Source organism: Rhinopithecus roxellana, chromosome 15, assembly GCF_007565055.1.
Source record: "Rhinopithecus roxellana isolate Shanxi Qingling chromosome 15, ASM756505v1, whole genome shotgun sequence".
Taxonomy (NCBI): Eukaryota; Metazoa; Chordata; class Mammalia; order Primates; family Cercopithecidae; genus Rhinopithecus; species Rhinopithecus roxellana.
The window spans coordinates 32,241,623-32,257,607 of NC_044563.1; the positions used below are offsets into that span (position 1 = coordinate 32,241,623).

Here is a 15,985-nt window from a genome sequence, read left to right on the forward strand (position 1 = left end):
CAATTGGAAAAAGATGTCTCTGGGTTCAGAGAGGTTGGCAACATAGTCTGATTCTCACTTACCAGCTTTGTGATCTGGGGCCAGAAACTGCTCCCGGCTTTCTCTTCCCATTTGCGGAATGGAGCCATATATAGAGTCCCTGTCAGGGTTTCTGTGAGGACTGAGCGTAACATGTCCACCTAGCTAACCTTTTTGTGGTTACCTGGAGTGTTTGAGTGCCTATTCCATGCCAGGTCCTTTGCTAAGCATTTTCCATCAATTATCTCCTTTAATCTTCATGACACCTCTATTCCATGACCTTTTCATAGATAAGGAAACTGAGGGTCAGAGACTCGGTAACCTCATTCCCCAAGGCCACAGTGCTGAGCTTCAGTTCAGATCTGTGCTGACTGCCGTTTACAGTCTTCCTAAGTCTTCTGCTGAGGCTAAACCATCTCTGACCAACTGACGGTCTTGGTTACTGGGGTGCTCCTCACCCTCTCTGACGTGCGAATCCCCTCTTGTTTGGTGTGTGTCTGCACCCTGATCTGGACACTCTCCTCTTGATTCCCTTGCCTGTTGTGGATGGCCTTTCTGAGCCTCAGTTTATCCAACTATGCAATGAGGGTGTTGGACTGCCTTCAAAGTCTGTTCCACGTTCAGTCTGCATTCTGTTAATTCAACTGCTTATTTCAGCTGTCTTATTGGGATGATTACTGAATCACTGAAGTCAAAGCTTTTCTAATTTGTTTTGGGGGAAGTTATATGTTTCTTTGGCATTTTCCCAGATTCCAGAGGAGGGCAAAAATGGAGCCGTATGCCTTAGTTGCTTCTTGAAACCATAAAAATTAAACAACGAAAACCCAGCAGAAGCCTTTGTGATAGTTACAGGTTTTTTAACTGGGATTTTGTTCAGGGAATGGGAGTAATTTTATTTTTTTGTTTTCCTTCTGTGATTAGAACGTGCACACCATGTGTCACCATGCAATTGCCGATTACTTCAAATTAATACCTATGGAAGGAAAAAAAAATAGGTAGTTACCAGTGTCAGGTATTACCTGGACAGGGGAATTTAGCCATAAGAAGTAGTTATTAGGTAATGAGCCCAATTTCCACAATGCACATTGGTCTCAAGATGTGAGAAAATGAGAGCATCACTTGGTGCCATTAGGTTACTGCATGGGGGGTCTGTTAAGCCCATGATTTGTTCTCTTGTTTTTCAGTTTTTCCCCTACATCCTGTTGCTCTTTGCGATCCTCCTGTACCTGCCCCCGCTGTTCTGGCGTTTCGCAGCTGCTCCTCATATTTGCTCAGACTTGAAGTTTATCATGGAAGAACTTGACAAAGTTTACAACCGTGCAATTAAGGCTGCAAAGAGTGCGTGTGACCTTGACATGAGAGATGGAGCCTGCTCAGTTCCAGGTGTTGCCGAGAACTTGGGGCAAAGGTAACTTAGCCCCAGCAGGCAGCTCATCGGGTTTTGTAGGACAAATTCTCTGCCCTTCTACCGCCAGTCTGGGCCCAGAGTTCTGACTGCTAGGAGGTGGGGCAGGAGTGGAGGCAGGGGGATGTCATGCACCTAGTGACAGCCTGTAGGATCCAGGGATGTCCACTCTCCCCAAATCTCGCCCCGACCCATCCCACCCATTTGTTTGTCCTTCTGTCAAGACTCCTTCCCTTGATGAGTGAAACATTACCATCTCATTTTAAAAATGCAGTTCTTGTAGGGGTAACAGATTTAGGTACTATATGAGGCTTGCTTGCTTTGATCTGTTGAACTCCTTAATGGAGATGCACAGAGGATTTCAAGGCAGCTGAGCAAGGGATTAGAGAGAAATGGGGAAGGAGTAGGTTGTGCCCTGCCTTTTCACATTCTTCCTTTGGCTCTTGTTATTGAATAATTAGAATAATAATATTAAGAACCATCATTTTTTGAATATTCAATATATCCCACACACCGTATTGAGTTATTTAAGTACATTATCTCCTTTAACCCTCAGAGCAACGTTACGAAGTGCATTTGTTAACCTCCCCCTCCACTTTTATTCTGGATAAAAACACTATACTGTAGCTATAAGTAAGAGTGCTGGAAACTGAACCATGCCCTTTAGACCCCATAGTTTGTGCCCACACCCCCTGAGCTGTCCCACCCCTCGCCTGTAAGAGGCATATGTTTACACGTATTTAGGATTTACCAGATGCCAGACATCATTCTAAAAATTTCCAAATATTAACTCATTTAATTAACTAGGCCTTCTATTAAATATTAAGGGGAAAAGTATTTTATTGTTCCTTTTCTTCCTCCTCTTTTAAACGGATTTTATTTTTGACCACTCTACTGAAGTTGTAGGTAAAGAAGTATGGGTGTTTGAAATTTTTAGTGTGACATTGTTGAATGTGTATCTGCCTTTAATATTTGATGGTCTTGATGAATGCCTACGTTATTTTTGTTTCCTTTATGTTTTAGTTTGTGGGAGGTATCTGAAAGCCACTTCAAGTACCCAATTGTGGAGCAGTACTTGAAGACAAAGAAAAATTCTAATAATTTAATCATTAAGTACATTAGCTGTCGCCTGGTGACACTCATCATTATACTTTTAGCGTGTATCTACCTGGGCTATTACTTCAGTCTCTCCTCACTCTCAGACGAGTTTGTGTGCAGCATCAAATCAGGGATCCTGAGAAACGACAGCACCGTGCCCAATCAGTTTCAGTGCAAACTCATCGCCGTGGGCGTCTTCCAGTTGCTCAGTGTCATTAACCTTGTGGTTTATGTCCTGCTGGCTCCCGTGGTTGTCTACACGCTGTTTGTTCCATTCCGACAGAAGACAGATGTTCTCAAAGTGTACGAAATCCTCCCTACTTTTGATGTTCTGCATTTCAAATCTGAAGGGTACAACGATTTGAGCCTCTACAATCTCTTCTTGGAGGAAAATATAAGTGAGGTCAAGTCATACAAGTGTCTTAAGGTACTGGAGAATATTAAGAGCAGTGGTCAGGGGATCGACCCAATGCTACTCCTGACAAACCTTGGCATGATCAAGATGGATATTGTTGATGGCAAAACTCCCATGTCTGCAGAGACAAGAGAGGAACAGGGGAACCAGACTGGCAGAGCTCAAAGGTAGGGTTTGCTTTTGGCAGAGGCTACAGGAGCCCACCGAGAGCTTTTGCAGCAGCCTTGTGGGAATATTGACAGTCTTTACCCTTCCCATCATTTAAACCATTTCCAAGCATTAAAAACCTTAATACCAAGGTTGGGGGGAGGCGGTGGGAACCCCTCAGTATTAGGAGAGAGAGGAAAAGAATTGGTGCTCCTCTACTTTTCCAAAGAAGGATAACTTCTGTGCTTTTTCTGGTGTTTCCCTCTTCTCTCTCTGTCTCACACTCTCTCTTGCTCAGCCCTCTTCCTTGTCTTTCTTGCTTATTTTTGTCTTATCTTACTGCCTTTCCTCTCTGTACCTCTGATCTCCTTCTCTGTTACTCTCTGACTTTCTCTTTCAAAGGGGACTGAAAGTTTATTGATTCATTTTCTTGTCCTAACTTCACTGTGCTCTGAAGTTAGGTTAAGAAGCAAAACATGGTATAGACTGTAAGAGGAATTTTTGGCAGAAGAGAAATTGATTAGTATTGATAATTCCTGCTGTATTTCTGTCATAAATATTTGTTTTCAATTTTGACAGATATGAACATAGACAGTGAAATTAAAGCAAATAATGGAAAGAAGAATGCCCGACAGAGACTTCTGGATTCTTCTTGCTGATGATTTTTTTCCTTGAGCTGTAAATCTGTGACATCTGTGACATAGGATTTAATTTGGCTAAAGCACCCCTGTTGGTTTCACAGCTGATTTGCAATAAATGGTTCTTGGTGGAGATATTGAGCATGTCTTACTGAGTCCCTAATGGAAATGGTGATCAACAAAAGGTTATGGAAGAATGGTTTATGATCTTCCCGTTGGAAGCACCTGAGAGATAAGTAAACTGCAGCAAGTAACCATGTGTAAGTCCTCATCAAATGAAAAGCAGAAAGACAAGAACGATTAGTCAAGAGCAGTAGCCCTGTCAGAGCCTCGGAGCAATACCTTTCTGTACCTGTGGTGAGACAAGACCCAGAGCTACTGGAAAACAAGCACTTTGGGAGATTTGTTTTGTTTTCATGGAATAATAACATGTCAGGATATAATTTAACGTGAGTTTCTTATGTGCCCTTAAAGACTGTTAGACAAGAAAAGCATTCACTGGCTAGTGATCCATAGGTCGACCTGTGTCCTAAGTTAGGTGTAAGGTCCAATGCCTTGGCCTACACTCGAACTCTCTTTACACTGTTAGTTGTCAACCTTGTAAGGTTGATGGAAGTCCTGTCACCACTACTTGTTGCACTGTGCCTTGAAGGGCAACAGGCCCAAGCGCTGCTCTGACTGAAAACTGAGTTAACAAGATGAAATCTAAAGGATATTCACAGTGACTTCAATTCAAGAAGAATGCTTCCAAAAGAGCCCAGTGGGGAAATCTGACATCACAGAAGACATTAATTCAGTCACTTTTGGAGAGTTTGTCTACAGGATGTTTCTCTGTTATCAAAGGCATTTGAAACAGGATTTTACTTAAACAATAATGGAACACAGGAGTATTTAAAGTGAAGAACACTTTGCCTGAATGTGATCAGGGCATGTAAGTGACATTGGCGTGCTTCATATAGTGTGCTTGAAGCCAGAAAAACTTAGCAGTTTATTTTGTTTATATTTAAGCGCAGCTTTAAAAAATTCATTTTCATTTATTCAGTGTCCGAATTGAGGCCATTTGGGAAGAAAATTCTAGCACTGGAAGAGAATTATAGAATAAAGATTACAAATGGTTGGATAAGACAAATGTAAGCTTATTTCATAAACATTTAAAGCTGATTCAGAAAATGTTCAAAACTGTTGCCAATTCCAACTATGTAAATCCTATGTTCACATTTTATACACACACACAAAAATCTTTAACATCTGTGGAACTTCCCAGTTTTAGTCTTACAAAGTTAGCACGTTGCATAAGTTGAATAATCCTCAGGAACCTCCAAGTTTACTTTTGGCTCTTACAGACAGTTGTTTACATAATCTAATTACTGTTTTTGAAGAACGGAAGTTATATAAGCTGCTGTCTGCCTTTCAGAATATTCAGAAAAGCAGATTTTATTTGTAGTTCTATGATGTTTTCTGAAATGGAAAGCCGATGATAAATATCAAAGTAGCAATCAGTGCTTTAAATTACTCTGTTACATGATATTTATTACTGTTGAATTATGCTGTGACTTAGAAATGGCAGTAACCTAAATAATTGAATTTGCAAAATTATTATATTGCCATATCTGAGATGTTCCATCACAAATTTCTACACTGGTTTCTTTTGAAAATTTAAAAAGATTTATGAGATATATTTTCTAGGACATGATTTTTTTTTACAAAAAGCTTCATCTTCTGTAGACTATCCGTAATTTGTATTTTGAAATGGTAAAAATTGATATTTTAGGAGACCAGGAAGTCTCCAAGCCATTCCCACTCTCTGAGCTCTAGTAGGGTCTATGATGGCCCAGGCACCAATACCAGGTTGGATGTGCACATACGTATAGGCAGGTCCCATCCTTGAGGACTTCAGAGTCCAGTAAAAGGCAGCAGAGACATGGGCTGGTGCCTAAGAGGAGAAAGTGTAGCCACAGTAAAGGCTATGCCAGAAAACTCCTAGCAAATGCTCTGTGTTCTTGGGAGAGGCCACATTATTTTTGTTTTCTCTCCTATAGTTTCTGTAACTGCTGATTTTGAGAATATAGTTATCATTTTTCCCAGAGGCAGATGACCACCTTAAGGTTCTTTAGCTGCAAATCCTCTAGTTGAAATTTGTGCAAAATAGTCACCGTGATTTTGAATAGTAAAGGATCCAGTTGCCTTTTGAACCTTCCCTCGCAGGGATGAGAGAACAAGCCTGTGGAGGATGTGGAGCCACTGTTGAACAACTGTCAGGGCCCCAGAAGGCTGGTGTGGAGGCCTGGGGATACCTTTCAGCTTGGAAAAAAAAGTATTATTAGGACAGGTAAACTCATCCATCTACTGTGAGCTACTGGCTTGGAGAACGACGTTTGTGGAGTCAGTTTCCTGAGGAGAAATGCTTTTATAAAAGCACTCATTGCTTTGTAGAAGGAGACAAACAGATCCTAAATGACCACTCCAGGGTTGCTGATTTTGTTTCTGGCTCACGTCTGCCTAGTAAACCACCAGCAAGCTGCTGAACCAGGCTGGAAACAAGTGTTGCAGCTGGGAGGGACACAGAGTACTCTGAAAGCAGTGTTCCAACACATCTTCACTTTTACGAAGGGATAGGCAGATACTTCCATCATAGAGATTCTTAATCTTCGAGGGGTTATAACCCCCTTGCAACTATTTTTATAGCTATGGACCCTCTCCTCAGATCTACAGCCAGCATTTTCAGTGCACCTTAGGAGGTCATTGTAGTCTATGCCTCTGAAAAAGCTGTGCTCCAACGGCTGAGGAGCAAGCCACACAGCAGACAATGGGGCTCCCTTTGCCTTCATGAAAGCTGCTTCCCCCAACACTAAGACTCAGCTGTACGTTTGCTTAGCTCAGTCACATTTACATTCTTCTGGGTGAACTGTACCTTTTGAGTACCTGCCTTCATTTTCTAGAGTCAGACCTAACGAGGTCAGTAGAAGCCTGGGCAGTAGCGGGCCTAGAAAGACTAGGCAGCCGGCATGAACTGCTGTTCTCTCCCTGACCACAAGGCGTTGTCTTCCTCCAGGGTCAAGTAATTGTTCCTGTTGCACCTCACAGGAATGTGGGGAGGAAGCACATAACACTATAAAATGCTGTGTCCTACCTTACAGTTGTACTGTGAGAAAGCTGGAAACTTCCACCTGTTCAGTGGGTCTGGTTTGCATGTTTATGTTTCGTTTGTGGGAAATGCTTGTCCAAGAGAGAGCTCAGGTCAGGGCAGTTTGTGCCTGTGAGAATTATCTCAGCTATCAGAGGCAGATTTTTAGACACCTTTTTAAAATGTGCTCGTGTTTGGTTTGTTTTCCTTATTGTCAGTCCTGGGTCAATCAAAGGTTTGTAAGGTTGGGAATTTTTATGCACTGCTGTATCACAAGTGCTTAAAACAGAGACTGGCCTAGATGAGGCATTCTGTAAATGTTTGTTGAAATTAATGGACAAACTCTTAGGATAATTCCTAATTTGTTGGCAACTGTGATTTGATTTTAGAAGGCAAACGTGATTTTATTTTTGGAAAGGAGAAGGGGAGGGGAGGCTCATTAGCCTCTTGGTAGAGAGAGGAATATTCCTGCAAATGAATAGGTTTCCACCTTAAGTAGTGATGGTCCTTAACTTCTTATTATGGAGTGAGTCTTGACCACTTTCCAAATTCAGTACAAGTTCAAGATTGCCTTTCAGTGATTAGGGAAATTGAAGCTTTAAAAGAATAAACCTCTTAAAAGGGGATGTTGATGGAAATGTACAATTACCAGTAATTGAGGTTTTATCTGAGGGGATGGAGATGATGAAATGGTTCCTTCTGAGAAGTTGTTGGCATTTTGGCTTAATTTTTCACAAATAAAGTGAAACCATTTAAAACGATTGACAACGATGATATTGTGTCATGTGGAATACAATAGATATTAATTTGTGGTTGGTTTTTCTGCCTGCTTTAAATGAAATGTATTATGTTTCGGGGTTCCTCTTTTAGCTGCAAAAATACTTCGTCACTAAAGCATGAAATTTAATCAGCAATTGTTCTTCAAGTTCCTGAAAGCTATAAAAGTTTCTCATGACTTGAGTGGTTTTTTTTTCCCTGCCCACCAGAGGAGAAAGCCCTTGTAGAATTCTGCAGTGTTACAAGTGTTCCTATAAAAACTGAAACCATCAGCTACTCTTTAACAAGCTGGCTTTTTAAAAGCACATAATTACAATTTAATGGTATTCTGTAAAATGGTGCTCTAGGCATAATTTAAATTCCTTTTAATGACTGTATTTCTTCAAAACTTTGAAAGAAAAGTATGTGTTCTTTTTGCTGCATCCTTTGTAAGAAGACTGCCAACAGATGAAGAAGGACTTTCAAATTAAGGCCATCTTGGTTTCATTTCCACAAAGATGAGAACAAATCATGGTGTTAAGAAAGGATCCTTAGAAGAACACAAGAATCTTGAAAGCCCTTGGTGGTTATCACTGTTATATTTCATATTTCCACAGAAATCACTTAGCCAAGCTCTGCATTTTGAGCCTGCTGACTTTCATTTAAAGAAGAATGAACTGAAAATCCAGGCTGCTGTGTCTGTAGATAAAGGTCAAACCATGTTTGAGTTCTTCACTGTTGTGTCCACCTAAATAAAACTGAGTAAGTAATGAAAAATGTCTTAATATTTCTTGCCTTCCCTTTCGGGAGAGTCATTTCATGGAAGATGTAATGGGAGATGCATTCCAAAATGTCTTGAGGCTCATTCCTCTCTGCTGGAAACATAAAATTCAGTAGGCTTCATGCTACTTGCTAAAATCCAGCTGGTGGTAACTAAAGGAAGAAAATCCTTGATTATAGGCCCACAGATTCTGGAATTTCTAAGCACAAATCACTTGCTTTCTGATTGAGGATTGTTTGCCTGGGCTTGGGAAAAAAAGATCAGCAACGATGTGCTGCTAAACATGGGTTCTCCTGCTCACCTCTCTCAAGAGGAGGACTCCTTTGTACAATGGTCAATTAGTGCAGCTTGCTATTGTGGGTAATCAGAGCCATGTGAAATTTTAGTACCATTTCTGGCATATCACAAATACAGTAAATTCTCTCTAAATGCTAGCTTTGACTATCTTGCTCACCGGCTGTTCCCAGGGTGGCAACCCGGGACCCTAAGATGTTGTATTCGTTTTCTCTTGCTCCATAACAAATTACTGCAAACTTAGCAGCTTAAAGCAGTACACATTTATCATCTTGCAGTTTCTGGGTCAGGAATCTGGACACAGCTCAGCTAGGTCCTGTGGTCAGGGATTCACAGTGCTGCAACCCAGTTGTGGAAGGTTGTGTTCTCATCTGAAGCTCAACTGGGGAAGGAGCTGCTTCAAAGCTGCCTCAAGTTGTTGGCAGGATTCATTTTGCCTAACTCGGAATCAACTGATTTGGGACTTTAATCACATTTGCTAAAACCCTCCACCTTTGCTATATTATCTTGGATAGAATCAAGTCACAGGTCCTGCCCACGCTGTAAGTCGGAGTCATGGGGCCAACTTACACTCTGTCAGCACAGATAACCTAAATCCTACCTTGTCTGTCTCAGAGACTTCTAGCTTTACCATCCTTGACAGTCTTCTGAGGCCAGCCTCTGTTCCCAGTGGTGGATTGATAGTCTTACTGTATCTAACCCAGCTAACACATTTCATGTCTGTGGTCTTTCTAGAATGCAGTTGTGATTGTGCAAATGTTCCCTACCATTTCACCATCACCAGTTTTAAATCCCTCGGGACTCTGTGTGGATTTCAGGACAAAGAACAACCTTGTTTCTTAGACCATACAAGGCCCCACCTCTTCAAGATCATCACATACCCACTACTCTCTCTCTCATCTCTGACACAGCCTCCTGCACTGTTTCTTAAAAGTCTCTCTGCTTTCTCAGATCTGTCTGTCCTCACCTGCCTCATACCTTCTATTCAGAAGTCAGCTCCAGCCTCCCCAGCAGGAAGTACTCTTGACCTGCCCCTCCCATTGTCCTGACTTAGATGCCCTCTGTGCTTGCCATTGCTCCTTGCCTCAGTGCTTAGCACTCTGCACTACCTCGATAACTTTGTCTGTCTCCCCCTACCTTGGAGGCCCTTCAGGCAGGGTGGTGCCTTCCACATCCCTGTGCTCCCAGCACCTGGCACACAGCCTGATGCCCATGTGCTGAGGGATTATTTAGACCCCTGTCTGCCCCCATGAATGCCTTCTGAACATGTCCAGAGTGGATGACAGCATCAAGTTAGAAGTGAATTCTTCCCCCAAGCCTTATCCATCTCTATCACGACTCCTCCTACTTTGCCCAATTTGAAGTGGCCAAGTACAGCTCATCCTGTATTTCCTTCTCCTGTTTTGGTGATTGAGGGCTTAACTTGAAGGCTTTCTGAAGCACTTCTTAGAAACTTCTCTTGATGATGGTTTCTCCCATCTGCACCTATGCTAATTTACATCTGAGTAGCCTCACTTTTCTAAGAGTTCTAACATTCACCACCTTATTTGAACTCCACAGTTGGGTGTGCTATTGATCTGAGATACTTAATGCCATTGTAGTAAGAATAGTGATGCCTTTTCTGTTTATAATTTGTGTCTACCCAAGGAAGATGTTTATGAAGTTTTCCCTAACCTGCATCCCCCTGCTACCACCACCCAGTGCTGAGAGCAGAGGAGAAAGGAGAGAAGCTGAGCTGGAGGCTACCGACCTGTGTCCCCCTTGATAAAAACCAAATTACAGTAACTAAACTGCAGACTTGAGGTAATTTGCTGATCAAATCCTACCTCTTCTCCCCTCATATAATGCCAGTGTTCTGAATTCCCCTCTTTGGAAGGGGAGTGGAAAGAAAAGGCCCAAATCCTCCTCTGTGGTACACCAGAGGCTGTGGAGACCCCACAGGGGGAGGAGAAGCATGCCAAGCCCATGAATGAGGAAAAGTCAAAATAGATCTTCCCAAGAGCCCTGTTCCACTATTGCAATGTGCCTTTTCTCAGACACAAGGAAATGGAAACAACTAAAGTGTTACCAAAAAATCATTTCCAAATTCCCAGAAATGAAATTCACATTACCTCAGGAAGCGAAGAATCCAATAATAAAACCTAAGCTTTCATGGAAGATTCAGGAATGTAAAAGGAAATGTTCTCATGGTAATTTCAGAGGTAAAGAGACTCAAAGAGATTTGACTCATTTGTTCATTTTGAATATCGGAACTGTTAGAAAGGAAACATTAAGTACAGAGGCCTTTGGAGTTTCTTATGATATTTCTAAGTAACCCATGAGATAAGGGAAGCTTCATTTGAAATAAATTACCCAAAACTATGGCTGTGGCAAAGAAAGCAGAAAGAAAAAAAAGAGTAAACATTAAAAAAAGAATAAGGGGTCAGGTGTGGTGGCTCATGCCTGTAATCCCAGCACTTTGGGAGGCTGAGGTGGGTGGATCACGAGGTTAGGAGATTGAGATCATCCTGGCTAACATGGTGAAACCCCGTCTCTACTAAAAATACAAAAAAATTAGCCACGTGTGATGGCACGCACCTGTAATCCCAGCTACTGGAGAGGCTAAGGCAGGAGAATCGCTTGAACCCAGGAGGCAGAGGTTGCAGTGAGCAGAGATCATGCCACTGCACTCCAGCCTGGGAAACCGAGCAAGACTCTGTCTCAAAAAAATAAAAATAAGAATAAAGGATCGTCTAGACTGTCTGTCCAGTTGAATATGAGAGACATGTATAAGTAACTTTAAATTTTCTAATAACCACATAAGTGAGTGAAATTAATGGTTATTTTAACCTAATATATCCAAAAGACTCCAACTTGTAATCAATATAAAAATATTGAGATATTTTCCTTTTTTTATTCTACATTTTTAAATTTCAGTGTGTATATTTTACTTAGAGCACATCTCATTTCACACTGGCCTCATTTAAACAGCTCAATAGTCGCATGTAGCTAGTGGCTACCATATTGGACGGAATAGGCTGACCAGACTGTTTTATGCAAGTCTGTTCCCACGTAATGAAGTGTTCTTCACTGTCCCTGTGTCCTTGTCAATGTCTTTCTTTTGGCCTGGGATTCTCTTCCCTTGAGGTCTGTATCCTTTCTGCAAGATTAAGTTGCCCTCTAAGCAGAATTGGTTAACTGGATGCATATTCTCACCTGCTCACAGTGATGCACAACTACCTCCTCCCTATGAAGCTTTTTAATCTGAAATAAACTAGTAAGAACTGGGCTGCTTCCCCAACACCCACACTATCTTGCCTTAATTGTCATTATTGATATTTTTGTTTTGTTTTGTTTTGCTGCTCGTCCTTGTTCTCATAAAGGCTACAAGTCTGTTAAATTCAAGCATTTTAGTGCCTTCTTAGTAGTCTTTGTTAAAGAAAAATTATTCGATGCACTTGTTAAAGCACAGGACAGCAAACTTTATTTAGGACCATCACAATAGGTATCAGGACTTTCACTGTGGGAAATGGGATTTCGCAGTGGGAGAGGTTGGGCTCAGCTTTGAATACAGCATGGGAAAGTGGAAATTTATAACCAAGAAGCAGGGTAGGGGTCAGTGGATGGAAAATTACTAAGAGGAACCATCAGAAGTTAAGGAGATTCTGGCCAATTCAACCTAACAGTAGGAGCAAATAATCTGTCAACCTCCCCACCCCAACCTCAGTCTAGCAACATGCTGAGCACACAGCAAGCTGAGAGGAGATGGATGGAATCTGAAAGTCAGTGTGCGGGTGATGCAGTGTTTCACCCCTCTGAGAACAAACTGCAGGTGCCCATTCTTTAAGTTGTGACATGGAGAAAGCAACGTAATAAGGGCACATGGTAGAATCCCTCCAAAAGTTTTCCCATCAGATGATCTTTCTAAGTCATTGACTCCCACTGCCTAAGTGGAGAAAAATTCATACCCTATTTGCTCCCAGCCTAGTGCCCGCTTCACTATACTATGCCTTCCTCCAAGCCTGCAATCTGTGCCAGGTGATTCATCTCCCACTTGGCCCGACGATGGTCTTGTGCAGTACATCAGCTGAGAAGCTGGGCTGCTATTCAATCCAGTGAGTCATCCCTGAGCATTGATCAGGTTGGGGCAGGGAGCCAAGGTTGTTGGCTTTTCCCTAGATAGGAAGCTCCCATGAGGAAGTAGCCTTCATGACTTCAAACTCAGTTGCAGAGTGAGGTTGGTATTCATTCATTCGTTCGTTCATTCAATAAAGAGTTTTTCAAACACCTACTATCTGGTGTTGGCATATTAAGGTGAAAAATCCAGCAAGCCTCTGGGCTCATGGAGTTTGCTGGGAATGATGGTGGCAAAAGAGAGGAAGACTAAGAAAGCCTAAAGCTTTGTTTCCATCTATAATTCCACCTGTCTGAGCCATTTGCCCAGTGAGGGGCTCGAACTAAACAACCTCTAAAATCTATTGGTCTGTGTCTCTGGGGTTGTATTCTTTCATCGTGTCCCACACTAGATCCCTGGGAATCCAGATGGCAAGAAGGAAGGAAATTAGTATCTGTTGAGTGCCTACATGCCAGGCATTAAACAATGCGTATTAGCTCATTAAATCTTCACAATCCAGTGAGGATGTTGCTTTAGTTTTGGGGTGAGGGACATTAAGGGAATGGGTTCTCAAGCTGCCTGAGTTCTGGCCTAAGACTGCCCAGTGACCTGTGTGACCTGAGTTCTTGACTCCTCTGGGCCTTGGTTCTCTCCTCTATGACAGAAAGTCATGTGTTTTGATGAGGGCTGAAGTCGATTAAACAAAGGCAGTAAACATAATGCCAGCACATAATAAACACTCAATCCCTCAATCTTTTTTAAGTCTAGCAGCATTTTCTTTATTCACATCGTAAGCCATGTTTGAAAAACGAGAAATCCCAAACTATTGGAGCACTACAGAAAGGCAGTTTAGCATATTGAGAAAGCTCAATTTGAGTTTCGATATCAGAAAATCTGGTTTGGAGTCTTAGCTCTAATACTTCCAAGAGGTAACCCAGTGAGTCACTTCAAATGTTTTCTCTGTACCAGTGTCTACTTTTCAGGGTTGTTATGAGGATTCAATGAGAATAATGTACCTGGCACTCTACAGGAGCTCAACAAGTAGTAGCTATTTATCTTACCTCAAATAGAAACTCATTTACAATAGTTAAGTGAAAAGGACGTCATTTTGAGCTGCTGCTCAGAACCCAATGGAGGCAAATTCAGCTGGGAAAGGATAGTGGAAAGGCCATTGCTAAGAAAAAAATCCCGACCTCATCCAAGAGCAGCGAGACACCCTATCTGCAACCCCCAGGTTTTGTTGCTGGGCCCCGCGTGAGTGGCAGCAAAGATGGCAGAGTTGTGAAGGTGCCTTGGGCATTTTCAGAATGACTCAAGAACATCTTTGACTCAGCACGGGCAGCAGCCAGATGGACCCTGTAGGTGTGAACCTCCTGAGCATTTGGAGCGGAGGCTGGAGAAGCTACCCGGGGAACCCCAGCCCCCAGGCCCATTGCACAAACCCACGTGGGCATTGCCGGAGACACACGCTCTGCCTGCTTCAGCGCTCCTGTCCCCGGGCCAGGGCTGCCAGCTCATCCTGCCCTGCCTGGCTGGGGCGGCGGAAAGTGAATCCCAAAACAGACCACTGTCTCCTCTCATTTTCTACTACTCATCTCTTGTCATTTATTAGTTTTAGTTTTAATTTTTAAAGATGATGCAAGCTATTGATGAGTATATATTTGTTGCAAGAGAAAATCAGATAATATAGAAATATAGTCATGCATCACTTAACAATGTAGATACAGTCTAAGAAATGCTTCTTTAGGCGATTTTGTCATGTGAACATCATGGAGAACTTACCCAAACCTAGCTCCTATAACCTAGATAGTATAACCATATGATGCAGCCTATTGCTCCTGGGCTGCACACCTGTACGGCATGTTACTGTACTGAATTCTGTAGGCAATTGTCACACAGCGTTAAGTATGTGTGTATCTATCAACTCTAAACAGAAAAGGTGCAGTAAAAATAAGGTATGTTGTGTGTGCAGTCTGTCCTCAACCGAAATGTCATCGCTATGCAACACATGACTGTTTATGGAGTGAGGGTCCTCCATGCATTGCTGCCTTTCACAAGTCCAGTCTGGGCTGCCCAACAGAGTCACAGTTATCACCAGAGTGTCCACCTCCTCACTTGTCTTGAGGTCTGATAATCTGTACCAAGCTGCCTTGCTCACCTGCTTAATTATTTTAGGACTGAATTGTTTCAGAAGGGAAAGAGCATCGTAATTTTCTAACACATATTTAAGCATATTTTTCTTTTTTTTTTTTTTTTTTTTCTTTTTCTTTTTTTTTTTTTGAGACCGAGTCTCGCTCTGTCGCCCGGGCTGGAGTGCAGTGGCCGGATCTCAGCTCACTGCAAGCTCCGCCTCCCGGTTAAGCATATTTTTCTATCAACATGTAACATTTTGGTCAAGTGCCACTGATTTGAGGAATTCTTTTTCAAGTGGATTTAAAGAGGCTCCAAGGGCCAGCAGATGCGATTTTGCAGCACAACTTAAAGAACTTCCTCTATCTTCTAACAACACAATATTCAACCAAGAAATAGTGATAATATCACTTACTTCAGAAGACTCTTGTGAGGGTTGAAAGAGGGAACAGATGTCAACAACTACAATGCCTGGCACAGGTGAAACCTAATGTTAGTTCTGGTTATTTTATTAGAGTCTGTTGTTGGCCTTACAGACTCTCAGTAATTTTTTACTGTGTTTTCATGTATGTATGTATGTATGTATTTATTTATTTATTTATTTATTTATTTATTTATTTATTTTTGAGATGGAGTTTCACTCTTGTCGTCCAGGCTGAAGTGCCGTGGCGTGATCTCGGCTCACTGCAACCCCTGCCTCAGAAGTTCAAGTGATTCCTCTGCCTCAGCCTCCCGGGATTACAAGTGTGTGCCACCACGCCAGGCTAATTTTTGTATTTTTATAGAGACGGGGTTTTACCATGTTGGCCAGGCTGGTCTCAAACTCCTGACATCAGGTGATCCACCAGCCTCAGCCTCCCAAAGTGCTGGGATTACAGGCGTGAGCCACCATGCCTGGCCTATTTTCATGTTTTTAGTGGTCACCTTACAATAGGAACCCATCCAGTTGACAGTGTCTGAAATGAGCCTGTTGAACTTAGGCTTGTGATAATCCAGAATCCAAGTCTATAGGAGTCAGTTCCATTGCGCAGGACTTAGCAACGGGTACGTGCATTTTCCTGGTTAGACTAGTAGTATGCACTCGGG

General features: G+C 42.2%; 1 protein-coding gene across 1 annotated transcript in view; it reads left to right on the top strand.

The window, feature by feature from the left end:
- Positions 1-8,378, top strand: part of PANX1 (pannexin 1) — a 60,455-nt gene extending 52,077 nt beyond the window's left edge. The window contains exons 3-5 of the mRNA XM_010354845.2: positions 1,203-1,426; positions 2,447-3,103; positions 3,663-8,378. Coding sequence (XP_010353147.2) covers positions 1,203-1,426; positions 2,447-3,103; positions 3,663-3,681 — 900 coding nt within the window. The 3' untranslated portion in view covers positions 3,682-8,378. The remainder of the gene's footprint in view (positions 1-1,202; positions 1,427-2,446; positions 3,104-3,662) is intronic.
- Positions 8,379-15,985: the final 7,607 nt, after the last annotated feature.